This window comes from Myotis daubentonii, chromosome 16 (genome assembly GCF_963259705.1).
Source record: "Myotis daubentonii chromosome 16, mMyoDau2.1, whole genome shotgun sequence".
Lineage (NCBI taxonomy): Eukaryota > Metazoa > Chordata > Mammalia > Chiroptera > Vespertilionidae > Myotis > Myotis daubentonii.
Window position 1 is genome coordinate 44435758 of NC_081855.1, and position 14905 is coordinate 44450662.

The following is a 14905-nucleotide window of genomic DNA, read 5'->3' on the forward strand; positions in this document are numbered from 1 at the left end:
TATAAACACTTTAATCACCAATTCACTTTTTCCCAACCTTTTCTGAACAATTAGGTTGATGTTCCTCAGGGCGACATACTGCACCTCTGGCTCCCCAGACAGCAAAGTGACAAGTGGAGGGGCCAACTTCTTCAGCAGCATATTGTAGTAGTCAGAGTCCTTGGGTAACAACTCTAGAAATTTCATTAGGACTTTTACTGCTGAAAGCACCACTGCTGAGTTGGCATGAGAGAGCCGGGGAGTTACCCGCTCACAGATGCTGAGGGATAAAAAAGGAAAGTTATCACCTTAAATTAAAATTTCTTTGCTCAATACAGTCTATAAGGCAGTATGTCAGAGCCCCATGGGACAAGAAATTACAGAATCAGTTAGAAAGGTCAAAGCTCCATGCGTAGGTAAAATTGTAATCCAACATTGCAGAAGCCTCATTCCCAGCAAACTACAGGCAGAGCAGGGACATCAGAAAACTTTAGGAAACCAGCAATAAGGGGTTTTCAAACTGGAAGGAAACTAGCCAATACCCCAAACACTTGAAGTTCACACCATTTACCTTCTAGTTTTATAGTCCTCTCTGTCTCCCCATATTATGCAAGGACTCCCTGCCTCAACCTACAGGAAGCCAAATTAAGCATTCTGAGAGTGATTTCATACTGACAGGTATCAACCAACTGTGGTTGAAGATTTCACTGTTAAAATGCAGTAGGAGGTGGACTGACAAGGAAAACTACCCAACCCTTTGCCTTCAGAATAAGCGAATCTCTGAAAGGTTTTTTTTTTTTTAACAATAGTACACCATTGCAATATTCTCCCAATCTATTCCCATTCTTCTAGCCCCTACCACCCACTTCAATGCCTCATGAAATCTTGAATATTTAATTATCTGTGGATGGGTCTTCAGAAATTAACCTAATTTTAATAGCTCTCAGGCAATGTAAATGGCTACTGATTATATCCAGTTAAAGATACAAGATAAATATACTATACTGTGTTTCTTTCCCTCCCTGCTGCATCTGCTTGGCTAACTCCCTGACCTCCTTCAGGTCTTTATACAAATGCCACCTTCTCAGTTAGGCCTTCCCTGACCACACTTTTATAAAATATGGCTCATCCCAATGCCCAGCATATCTTAAGATCTCTTCCCTACTTTATCTTTTTCATCAACACTTATCATCTGACATGATATTTATCTTTATTTCTGCGCCATCCCTCAGAATGAGTGTTCTACGAGGGCTATGATTTATCTGTCCACTGTTGTATCTTTAGGGCCTGTAACAGTGCCTAGTACATAACTTGGGCTATATTTCCTGAGTGAATGAATGAATAAGTGTGAGATGTCAATGACCAACAGAAAATAAATTCTATGTAAAGTTTTTTCCAGAAGATATCTGTTCTTCTAATGATTGAAATAAAGTACTAGGGTGAACTTTAGCTACTAAATTCAGAGGGAACAATTTCCCAGATAAGCAAAGAGCACTTATGTTATAGAAACTTGAGCTTTAGCCAGGCAAGGAAGGTTCTTATCTACCATATTAAAATATGTCAACTTAATAAAGAGCCAACATTTCTTCAGAAGAGCCAACATTTCTTCAAAAGATTGCGAGTTTAGCCCTGGCTGGTTTGACTCAGTGGATAGAGCATCGGCCTGAGAACTGAAGGGTATCAGGTTCAATTCCGGTCAAGGGCAAGTGCCCAAGTTGCGGGCTTGATCCCAATGGGAGGTGTGCAGGAGGCAGCCGTCAGTGGTTCTCTCTCATCATTGATGTTTCTATCTCTCTCTCCCTCTCCCTTCCTCTCTGAAATTAATAAAAAAATATATACATTAAATAAAAAAAAAGATTGCGAGGTAAATTCCCAATCAGGGCACATGCATGGGTTGAGGGTTCAATTCCCAGTTGGGGTGTGTATCGGAGGCAAGCAATTGATCTCTCTCTCCCTTTCTCCTCTCCCTCCCTCCCCCTTCCCCTGTCTCTAAAATCAATGTACAATTTCTGATAGTCAAAGAAAATGTGAAACACTACAGTAGCCAAGGGCTGAGCAGAATAATCCAGGTGTGCCTCCCAAAATTTCCAAATTCAGACTGACATGATTTCTATAGTAATGGAAGACATCATATATTTGCTGGCTCCAACACACTTTCTCTAGTACTGAATTATAGACACAGCTCAACTCAGTAACTAGTATAAAGCCAATTACTATGTATCTGATCGAATAAAAAATTTGTCACTACAGTGAGAGATACTCACAAACTTTTGTCATATGGCCTTAGAACTGTTGTATGAGAGATGTAAGGCGATGATGATATAGCACAGCGTAACTATACTGTTCAAACAAGAAATGAAAAACACACATCTCTTAGAAAGAACTATTTTTGCATGGTTTACTCCACTACCTAAAATGTTCCTAAAAATCTGGTAAGAAAATACCATGGGGATAGCAGTATCTATCCCATAAGCCACTGATCTTCAACATATTAGTCTTTTATTCTAATATAAACACTAGAACTTATTAAATCAGTCAAGACTCCCAGATACTATCCAGAACACCAGACTGACCTCTGAGCCTCCCGGTCATCTTTAGGGTTGTAATTGGACAGGCAGTCCAGGATGAAAATCTGGCCCCATTCAGTACACTCATTCAGGGCTGTCAGCAGCTTATTAATGTTCTGTGGGTTCAGATCGAGTAAGTTGCTGTTTGGGTGAGATTCACTGATTTCAGATAATGCTGCTACAGCATTAGCCACCACCTGGGAAGGAAGAAGATATTACCTTTATTTACCAAGAACAGTACAACCACAGACAACTATAATCTCTCAATCACAAACCTCAAGTCATTCCTGAATATTTTACCTAGTCTATTAGAAATAGATAAACTACTTTTAAAACATATATTAAACCTCCAATGATGGCATATACAGCTTCCTAGTGGTCAGACAACCCAGAATGAAAACAATTCATATATTAACAGAAAGTCATACATAACTTACTATTAAAACATTAACAGTATTAGTAGTACTCAAAACTATCAATAGAATCAAGACATGAACAGATGAAAAAAAGCAGTGAAGTTTCAATATAAAACACATAATTTTATAGATGAATGGGTATGCATGTATTGGGGGGAGGGGGAAGTGGTGGGGAGATGACACCATCAATCATATCACAAGTCTTAGAGCAAGAAAGTTTGAACTTGAAATTGTAGATACCTATCTATATATACAATCTATATATATAAAAGGCTAATGTGGGAGAAACTAAGATGGCGGCATAGATAAACACCGGGAAATTGTCGCCTCACACAACAATTGAAGAATGCCACAAGGGTCAGAGCAAACATCGTCCAGAACAACAGGAAGGCTGGCTGAGTGTAATTTCTACAACTAGAAGAAAAGAGGGGCACGCTGAGAGCCAGCGGAGCTGCGGAGGTGAAGTGCAGAGGTACGGCGGCGGCTCGCGCACACGGAAAGGGGGTGGCGCCTGAGGACCCGGCTGTCTTTTTGAATCACAAGCTCCCGACTGCTCTGAACTCCGGTTCCAGCGGGTCTCTGGGGACCCAGGGCTCATATGGGGAGAGGCTGGTCTGTCAGGCGGCAGCGAGCGAACTTGAGGGCGGCTTTCCCTCAGAGGTGCTTGCAGCCGTTACCGGGACACTGAGACGCGCGACTCCGGGCGCGGAGAATCACCATAGCTGCTTTCACCGCCCTTTGACTCCCTGAGACCCCGCCCCACCCAGGCTGCGGCAGAGGCTTTTGCATGTGAATGTACCTAACTACAGCCCAGCCAGGCAGACCCGGAACTTCCAAGAGAAGGCCCAAGGCCCCGCAGCGGCTTGCATTGCTTCACAGCTGAGCCTCTTCGTGGCTCCTGCTGTGTGGCCTCAGGCAGGGGCTGAATTAGCACCTCCTTAGATCCAGGAGCCACTGTACCCAGTGGTCAGAGGGGGACCATTCTCCCACTTCAGACACAGCTGATTCCCACAGCCAATTGGCCTGGAGGTCAATTCCTCCCAGTGATCCTACAACAACCAAGGCACCAAGAGTGCACCAAGAGTGTCTACCCCAGGTAACTGGGGAGGCTGAGCCACTGGGCCCTACAGGACACCTGGCGCACAGGGCCACTCTATCAACACAGGGAAGCAGCCAAAATGCGGAGACAAAGAAAAAGGTCACAAATGGCAGAAACGGAGGAAAGCAAACGACTGGATATAGAGTTCAAGGCCACGTTTATAAGGTTTTTCAAGAATTTTATGGAAACCGCCGATAAATTTAATGAATCCCTCAAGGAGTATAGTGAGACCATGGAGGACATGAAAAAGGACCAACTAGAAATTAAGCATACACTGACTGAAATAAAGAATAATTTACAGAGATCCAACAGCAGACAAGAGGATCCCAAGAATCAAGTCAAAGATTTGAAATACAAAGAAACAAAAAATACCCAACCGAAAAAGAAAAAAGAAAAGAGATTCAAAAAATATAAAGATAGTGTAAGGAACCTCTGGGACAACTTCAAGCGTACCAACATCAGAATTATAGGGGTACCAGAAGGAGAGAGAGGGCAAGATATTGAAAACCTTTTTGAAGAAATAAAGACAGAAAACTTCCCCTACCTGGTGAAAGAAATGGACTTACAAGTCCAGGAAGCGCAGAGAACCCCAAACAAAAGGAATCCAAAGAGGACCACACCAAGACACATCATAATTAAAATGCCAAGAGCAAAAGATAAAGAGAGAATCTTAAAAGCAGCAAGAGAAAGACAGTCAGTTACCTACAAGGGAGTACCCATACGACTGTCAGCTGATTTCTCAACAGAAACCATGCAGGCCAGAAGAGACTGGCAAGAAATATTCAAAGAGATGAATAGCAAGAACCTGCAACCAAAATTACTTTATCCAGCAAAGCTATCATTCAGAATGGAAGGTCAGATAAAGAGCTTCACGGATAAGAAAAAGCTAAAGGAGTTCATCACCACCAAACCAGCATTATATGAAATGCTGAAAGGTATTCTTTAAGAAGAGGAAGAAGAAAAAGGAACTCTTGCCATTTGCCACAGCATGGATGGAGCTGGAGAGCGGATAAATACCACAGGATCTCACTCATTTGTGGAATATGGTGAACAACATAAACTGATGAACAGGGACTGATCCAGAGACGGAGAGGCATTGATTGGACTGTCGGGCCTTGGAGGGAAGGTAGGGGAGGGTGGGGGCAAGGGGGAAAGATCAACCAAAGGACTTGTATGCAGGCATATAGGCCTAACCAAGGGACACGGACAACGGGGGGGTGAGGGGATGAGCGGGGGGGGGGGGGGGGTAGAGGGTACACATATGTAATATCTTAATCAATAAAAAATATTAAAAAAAAAAAAAGGCTAATGTGCAAATTGTCCCCGTGGGAGTTTGACCAGCAGACGGGGAGTTCTATCGCTCGCTATGACATGCACTGACCACCAGGGGGCTGTGCGGAACAAAGGAGGGCCCCAGCTGGCAGCTGGGGAAGGGAGGCCCAGGCCAGCAGCCAGAAGACCCAGATCGGCCCTGATCGCTGACCAGGCCTAGGGACCCTACCCATGCACGAATTTCATGCACCAGACCTCTAGTTATATGATACTGGGAGGCACATAATCTCTGTGAAATCTAGTTTCCCCATCTGAAAACTAGGGAAAATTTAATTTGCATCCCAGCTGAGCTTTAGTTCGAGGATAAAATCAGATGACATACATATAAATTCTTTCTACAAAGCCTTATGCAAAATAAAGGTGGTAAAATTACCATAATTTATCAGTTGCAGAGTTTTCACACATATATCTCTGAAATTGGGATGCATTTTATAATCAACGGTACATCAAATTAATGTAAAGTATTTTTCTCTCTTGGTAATGCAGAAAATAATAAAGCATCTCAGAATCAATGAAATATGGTATCTCAAATTTATCCTTCTTTCAGGCAGTATGATAAATAAAAAATTGCTACTGAGTAAAAGAAAGTACACTTGTATCCTGGTTACAGATATGGGATTTCACATTAGTTGAAACAAAAAAGGTAAAACACTTTACCAAACTTATAGATATCTCACATATAAAAAATAACTAACAAAAAGAATAACAAATCTACAACCAATGAATGTAATTTAAAACTTGCAAACACACCCACCCAAATCAGAGACTATATTATGGCCCCATGCAAGTAAATTTAAAACCACATTTTACAGTGAGGATCCCAGTTGTGATAAAAAATGAGTAAGATAAGGCTCCATATAAATATTCTGTAAGTATAGGTGAGAGATTACAGGAGATAGCACCTTCAGTAATTATATATATTGAAAAGATTGCCGAAACCGGTTTGGCTCAGTGGATAGAGCGTCGGCCTGCAGACTGAAAGGTCCCAGGTTCGATTCCGGTCAAGGGCATGTACCTGGGTTGCGGGCACATCCCCATTAGGAGATGTGCAGGAGGCAGCTGATCGATGTTTCTCTTTCATCGATGTTTCTAACTCTCTATCTCTCTCCCTTCCTCTCTGTAAAAAAATCAATAAAATATATTTGAAGAAAAAAAAAAAAAGAAAAGAAAAGATTATCTAGAACAATGGTTCTCAACCTGTGGGTCGCAACCCCTTTGGCGGTCAAACGACCCTTTCACACGGGTCGCCTAAGACCATCCTGCATATCAGATATTTACATTACGATTCATAACAGTAGCAACATTACAGTTATGAAGTAGCAACGAAAATAATTTTATGGCTGGGTCACAACATGAGGAACTGTATTTAAAGGGCCAGAAGGCTGAGAACCACTGCTCTAGAATGTCAACTCATTACTAATTTAGTTAATTCTTACTAAAGTCCCTTGGTAAAAATTTGAGAAACTAAGAGTTGTACATTATCCTTTTACTAGCAAGAGAAGAAACCTAGTAGGCATGATTTAGCTTTTGATTTTAATATCCACATTATCTGGATAGTCTGTAGATTATTCCAGAATATGATTTTACCTAGAAGATAAAATCTAGAGAGTATGATTTTTTAATCAAGTAATAATACCCTTGTGATAATATCCACTATTATGTTAAGGATAATGACACCACAAAGGGAGTCACCTTCATCTATAATTTAGTGATCAGAATAAAATTCAAAGATGAAAAATCAAAGGCTCATTTGATAAGTATGATTAAGGATATAATATTTTACTGGTAGTAAAACCAATCAGGAAGAATTATCTAGTCCACCTACTGCTGCATAGTGGCATGTATAAGGCTCTTTTCTGACTTAATTTTTGTTTGCTACCTCCACCATCAAACAGGGAATTTAGTGAAAAATAAAAGGCATAAAGAGTGAAATAATAATCCCCCTCCATCATCTCAGTGCTTTACATACAGGGAAAAGATATTTTATTTCCCATGTACAATACACTTGATAGACCCGATTATAGTTAAAACTATCAAAATATCACCGGAAGCCCTGGCTGGTTTGGCTCAGTGGATAGAGTGTCGGCCTGCGGACTGAGGGGTCCCAGGTTCAATTCTGGTCAGGGGCATGTGCCTTGGTTGCGGGCGCATCCCCGGCTGGGGTGTGCAGGGGGCAGCTGATCGATGTTTCTCTCTCATCGATGTTTCTGGCTCTCTATCCCTCTCCCTTCCTCTCTGTAAAAAAATCAATAAAATATATATAAAAAAAAATATCACCGGAAGACCAAATGCCTGTTTTTGTCTACTGCTGCCAACAAATGTCTAGCCTTAGTTTCCAGTTGTCCAAAATAAACATCCTACTACAGCTTACTATTTCTGCTAGTCAAATCCTTCTAATGTTAAAAACAAAAAAGTTAAATATGAGGTCTGTTAATAGGAAATGTAGAGGAAAGGGTGAGAATTGGGGGAATTAAAAACATTGGGGAGACCAAAAACAAAGAAAAAAGAAAAAAAGGAGAAGAAAAAACATTGGGGAGAGCCCTGGCTGTGTGGCTCAGCTGGCGGAACATTGTCCTGTACACCAAAAGACGGCAGGTTTGATTTCCCAACAGGGCATATGGCTGGGCTGCAGGTTCAACCCCGGAATGAGGCACATGTGGGAGGCAACTATCGATGTTTCGATGTTCTTTTTCCTCTCTCTTTCTCTCTCTCTCTCTCTCTCTCTCTCTCAAAAACACACACACACTCTATCTCAAACACACACAAACTTAAAAAAACAAACACATTGGAGAGGAAAGAGAACACAAGGATGCTGAACAGAATGAACAATTAGAATTCCTTTGTTATTGTCACAGGCTATTATTATAAATTAAACCAAGTGTACACTGCAGCTAATGAAGTATATATTCTGGTGGTTAAATAGGCAATTTTCACTTATTGTCACATTAAAACAAAAGAAGGAAATAGGAAATAGTCACTCTAATTAAAAGATCCAGCAAGATCAGATTATCTATAATAATAAAAGCATAATATGCAAATCGACCAAACAACCGAATAGCAGAACGACCATCCAGACGACCATGCTATGACATGCACTGGCGCCAGGCCAGCCAAGGCGGGTATGATACGATTGGTCGGGGGGCCTACGTGATCACCCCAAAGAGGGAGGCCCAGGCCATCCTCTGAGTGGCGACTGATCACGGAACCCCATCAGGGCACATGCCCGAGTTGCAGGCTTGATCCCTGGTGTGGGGCATACAGGAGGCAGCCTGTATTCTCTCTCATCATTGATGTTTCTAACTCTCTCTCCTTCTCCCTTCCTCTCTGAAATCAATTTAAAATAAAATAAATTTAAAAGAAGGTTATATCTCTCTCACTTGAACCATCACATATTACATTTTTCATGAATTTGAACTAACACATGTAACATTTTTCACTCTAGAAACTTGGTATTTCTTAAAAAACACTACCATGAAGAGAACTATAAACTCATAAAAATTAGAGTTCCCAAGAAAGAAAGGGTTTCTAAATAAAGTTTTGTATTAAAAAATGAATTTATAAGGTTTCTTGAGTTTTATCAATACGTTAGCTGCTTTGTAAAAAGCTGACATCTAGCTTTAGCGGGTTTGGCTCAGTGGATGGAGCATTGGCCTGCGGACTGGAGGGTCCCGGGTTTGATTCCGGTCGAGGGCACATGCCTGGGTTGCAGGCTCGAGCCCCAGTAGGGGGTGTGCAGGAGGCAGCTGATCAATGATTCTCATCATTGATGTTTCTATCTCTCTCCCTGTCCCTTCCTCTCTGCAATCAAGAAAAAAAAAAGTTGACATTTAGGCTACAAAAGAACACATCCATAGGGTCAAAAATATGTATTTTTAAAATTCATCTAACTTGTCAATTATGGTAAGTTCTGTTCTTTGGGGGACTGCAACTAAACATTCCTCCTCCCCATTATATCCCACACCATCTAGAACTACTATAATATGTCTACTTTATAGATTCAGATGTTAAAAACATGTCTTTCCCTGCCTTAACTAAGAGAATTTGACAATTCCATTCAATTTGTTAGTTCCTTATAGACCCTTGGAAACTGAATTTCTTAAGGTAAGCAATTTGTGTTTTTACTTACTTGATACTATACTTACTAGAGTTAAACAAAGAGATAAAATATAATAATAGGCAAAATGTATTGAACACTTACTATGTCCCATTAATCCTCACAGCAACTCTGAGGTAGTTACTATCAAAATCCGCCTATTACAGATAAGAAAACAGGCCTTTAAAATGAATTTATAAGTATAGGATTAGAAAAAATCAGTGATTTGCTTAGTCAACACAGCCAGAAAAGGATAGTGCATGAATATGAACTCAAGTTCTGTATCTGATTCCAGTGTCTGAGTACTAATCATTCCGCATTCAGCATTTAAGAAGTTCTGAGAGCTGTGCACTTAAACTGAGGGAAAGGAAAGAAAAATCAGAGTTGGGAGAGGACCCTATAATCACATTATTTCCAGGCAAAGGCAACATACAGATTTATACAAGCAGGAAAATGTATTCTACTTCAAGCATTTCAGAAATAATCAAATCCTGATAGCACTCAGAAGCAAGATTTACTATCTCTCTATATAAAACCCTAATATGCAAACAGACCGAACAGTAGAACAACCAACCAGTCGCTATCATGTGCACTGACCACCAGGGGGCATGCGTGGAACATGGCGGGCGTCAGCTGTGGCGAGATAGTGGAGCAGGTGAGCGGGGCGCCAGACCAAGGTGGGGCGCCAGTCGCTATCACTGGGACAAGCCTCTGGTGGTTACTGAAAATTCCTTGCTCCCGAGACCTGCAGTCCTGCCCAGCGCTTGCCCCTGCTGCTGGTGCTGGCCCCTCTCTCACCCACTACCAGCGCTGGAGCCCCCACTCACACCCTCTGCTGGTGCCTGGTGCCAGTTGCCGGCCCTGATTGCACTCCTCAGGGCTTCTTCACCTCTCCATGCTCCTGAGAGGCCATCGGGGCCAGCAGCCACCTCTCGCTCCCGCTGCCAGCGATGGCCCCGCTCACGCCCACCATCAGTGGGTGCAAGGGGGCTGATGCCCTTAGCGAATGGGAGTGGCGGCGGTAGGAGCGGGGCTGATGACAGACAGGGGACCAGGGGCCGTGGTAGGAGGGGCTGAGTGGGGCGCGGAAGAGGGGCCAAGACCCGCCCCTGTGCCCACCTCAGCCTCACGGTCCACAGTTCCTTTCAAGGTGCATTAATTCATACACTAGGCCCCTAGTCTAGCTATAAAATCTTATTTATAAGCTATCTCTATCTTAAAGCAGAAATTCTGAGAACATAAATTTGGCCTCATATTTTCAAAAAGGAGCAAGCTGAAGTGGTAGATACGGTTAGAATAAAAATGATCCTGTACAAAAGAACTCTAGAGGAAATCTAGATATACACACTAGGAGTGGAGTATCACAGATAGAAGCTCCTTTATGAGAAATCTCTCACATTCTCTTGTCTCTGATTTTCATCCTGCATTCTAGTTTCACTCTTTTCATAGTCCCAGAACCCAGGAAAGACATCACCTTCCAGTACAGTGACTTTCTCCTATTAACTAAATTACTACTTAGACTCTAAGAGGATTTTCATTTCTGGCAGTGACATTCAAGTGTACACACTCTGAACAGATTAATGCTTCAGTTTTTCCCGTTCAATGTATAATCCTTTTGGTTGGTGTCCCTGAAGACCTGAATATAATGAAAGCAGAAGAATTGACCAAAACTATTAGAATGAAATATACAGTTGCATCCTATGGTTTACATATTTTTATCCTCCTAAAAATCAGCAACAGTTTGGAACCTTACTTTCTCCTTTAGGGAATTATCTCAAGTGACATGTTAAAGAACAGAGCAAGATGTTACTTGTTCAACAAGTGAAAATATGTATTTTTTTACTAATTCAGTTTGTGGGCAGTTCTCAGAGTGATGGAAGCAGAACTGAGAAGGTTTAGAAGACAAAAGGGGAGAAGTCCCGAAGCCACAGGGACTCAGGAGAACTGAACTCACAAACAAAAAGCAAAGCACCTGTGGTGGAGCTGTCATGGCTCTGGACTGGCAGAGTCTAGCATAAATACGTTAAGTTTGGAATACTTCAAAATGCCTCTCAGAGAGAAATGAGGAACCATAGTAAAGAAAGAAAACCCTAATGTATGGGCAAACAACTAGAGAAATATCACCATCACTCCAGAGTACATTTTCTTGCAAATATAAACTTAGTGAGAGAAAATATTTTAAATTCTGACATCATGTGAGTTATCTTCCTGCAGCTACAAAGTGTTTCTTCATTCTGGGTTTACTTTCAAAATATTGAACTAATAAAATCTGCACCTGAAAATAGTTTGTGTTTTTTTTAATCCTCACCCAAGTGTATGTTTTTACTGATTTGAGAGAGAGAGAAGAAGAGAGAAAGAGAAAAACATCGATGTGAAAGAGAAACTTCAATCAGTTGTCTCCTGTATGCACTCCGACCAGGGACTGAACCCGTAACCTAGGTATGTGCCCTAATCAAAACTCGAACCCACAATCTTTTGGTGTTCTGGACAACCTTTCAACGAACTGAGCCACCCAGCCAGGACTCCAAATAGTTTAGGTCTAATTTCCCCAGAAAAGATTTTACTATGTGAATGTATACAAATATCAAAGGAATCAGAACCTTTTAAATTAATACTGTAGCAATAATTTTAACCTTTGCCATTAGGTAACAGTAGCAGCAGTGCTCCTCTCTTGTGCTCCCATAAGCCAGGTCCTTTAGTAGGCGCTTTTTATGCAACAGCTCAATTAATACGTCCCAAAACTATCTAAGATGGTAGCCCTCAACTGTACAGAAAGAAAATGAGGCTTAAGGAAGTTAAGCCAGGACTTAACAGAGTGAAAATTTTTACTTCAAAGTCTGTCTTTTCTTTCAAATTGCATCTCACTAAAAATCAGCTTTAAAGTATAAATGATAAAGCAGCTGCAAGAAAATAACGTATGTGTGATCACCCAAAACAGAGAATGAAAAAATAATAAAATTCTATTACTTGTAACAAGGTACACTACACCCTTAGGAACCAGCCTGGCGATCAACATAACCCCAAGAGTAGTCACATCTTGATTAACATTTTACTCTTAAGATTTCAAAGTCATTTCTGCAGATGTTCTAATGCTACGGCATCTAGGATGCCCTTCTGGAGTGAGCTACAAGAAAACTACCAAGGCAGAACCCCCTAGAACAGTGGTTCTCAACCTGTGGGTCGCGACCGCTTTGGGGGTCGAACGATCCTTTCACAGGGGTCGCCTAAAACCATCGGAAAACACATATATAATTACATATTGTTTTTGTGATTAATCACTGCTTTATGTTCAATTTGTAACAATGAAAATACATCCTGCATATCAGATATTTACATTACGATTCCTAACAGTAGCAAAATTACAGTTATGAAGTAGCAACGAAAATAATTTTATGGTTGGGGGTCACCACAACATGAGGAACTGTATTAAAGGGTCGCGGCATTAGGAAGGTTGAGAACCACTGCCCTAGAAGCATTCATTTCTTTTGTAGAAGATTCTAATATTTGCTGGTACAGTGCTGCCCCCATGTGGAGCAACTTCTGAAAAAAAAGTGGAACAAAACTACCTTCTTAAAAAATTAATCCTCACCTAAGGATATTTTTCCACTGATATTTAGGGACAGTGGAAGGTAGGTAAGGGAAGAGAGACAGAAACATCAATGTGAGAGTCACGTCGACTGGTTGCCTCTTTCAAGCACCCCAACCCACCAGGACCTGGGATTAAACCTGAAACCCAGGAACGTGCCCTTGACCAGGAATTGACCCAAGACCTTTTGGTGCACAGGCCAGTGCTCTAACCAATGAGAAACACCAGCCAGGGCCTGCTCCACATTCTTAGCCCCATTGGATATTTAACAACTTTTCACAGGGTACATGATATCATGCTCATCTAGATGCCCAAATCTTCTCATTTGTCCTCAGGTAGAAAATTTCAAAAATGGTAGCTCAGGGTGAATCAAAAGCAGTGTCAAAACCACAACTTGGTACCAGCTAAACATTTTATAAAGCAGATACTATTGCCTTATAAATTTATTTCTTTGTGGAATTTTTAAAAAAGTAACACATGGGCCCTGACTGGTTTGGCTCAGTGGACTGAGCGTCGGCCTGCGGATCCAAGGGTCCCAGGTTCGATTCCGGTCAGGGGCACATGCCTGAGTTGCGGGCTTGGTCCAACGTGCAGGAGGCAGCCAATCAATGATTCCCTCTGATCACTGATGTTTCTATCTCTCTCTTCCTCTCCCTTTCTCTCTGAAATAAAAATATTAAAAAAAAAAAAAAAAGTAACACATGGTATTGCTTGAGGGGAAAAAAGGCAGGGTTGTATCAAAATTCTAATACTGGTGGTGATACCCTAGCAGAAGTCATAATTTAAGCACATACACACCCACACCCACTTCCATGCCTAGGCGGTGGTTGAAAGATTCCTGATCGCAGTACCACAGTACTTTTAAAAAATGTGATTGCTTCACCCTTTGACTTTGATACTAAATTTAATGGATAATGAGCAGAAGCCAAGGCTACTCAAAGAATAAGATAAATCATATGAAATGTCAAAACAAAAATCTGAGCAGGTAATTTGCAAATGAGAGACAATGTCTATTCCAAGGCAAATTCCAACTCTCTATTTCAAAAAGTTAAAAAAATATATTTGGAGGTTATCTATTGATTAACTCCATAATGTTACTCACCTCCTAGTAAATACTGCATTAGGCAAAAAGGGAAGAGAAAATGGCTATATTCCTTCATCATCTTGTACTGATATTTAGAAATAATACAAATGAGCTTCAGTCACTAGCAGAGTCAACGTACTACTTGAGACTTGGCTCCCCATTATATAGGCAAAGTTTAAAATGTCAATAAGAAAAATAAAAAGGTCCACAAACTTTTAAGGTGTTAAGTTACATTCTGGCTGCCAAACATTTAAAACATAATCATGGCTTATATATGCACAGACAATAGGGTGGTGAAGGCCTGGGGCAGGGGACGGACTAGAAGGACTAGATAGGGAAGGGGGGGGGGGGGATGGAACGGAAGGAGGACATATGTAATACTTTCAACAATAAAGATTAAAAAAACAACAAAACATAATCAAGTTGGCTAAAAAGAATCTTGTCGCCCAGCCAGCGTGGCTCAGTGGTTCAGTGCCAACCAATAAACCAAGAGGTCACGGTTCGATTCTCGGTCAGGACACATGCCTGGGTTGCAGGCTTGATCCCCAGTGTGGCATGCAGGAGGCAGCCGATCAATGATTCTCTCTCATAATTGATGTTCCTATCTCTCCCTCTCCCTCTCCCTTCCTCAGTTCAATTAAAAAAAACAAAACATATTTTAAAGAATCTTGTCCTGGATTTCTCCTATAGAAGAATGCATTATAATAATTAGGCAATAAAGATAACTTTGATTGTTTCTATTCCCACAC

The 14905-nt window shown here is 41.2% G+C and overlaps 1 protein-coding gene across 7 annotated transcripts in view; it reads right to left on the bottom strand.

The window, feature by feature from the left end:
• Positions 1-14905, bottom strand: part of AP2B1 (adaptor related protein complex 2 subunit beta 1) — a 102820-nt gene that overhangs the window by 69766 nt on the left and 18149 nt on the right. For all 7 annotated transcript variants that reach the window (XM_059670509.1, XM_059670508.1, XM_059670506.1 and 4 more), the window contains 2 exons: positions 2553-2743; positions 38-259 (listed from right to left, as the gene is read on the bottom strand). In XM_059670509.1, coding sequence (XP_059526492.1) covers positions 38-259; positions 2553-2743 — 413 coding nt within the window. The remainder of the gene's footprint in view (positions 1-37; positions 260-2552; positions 2744-14905) is intronic.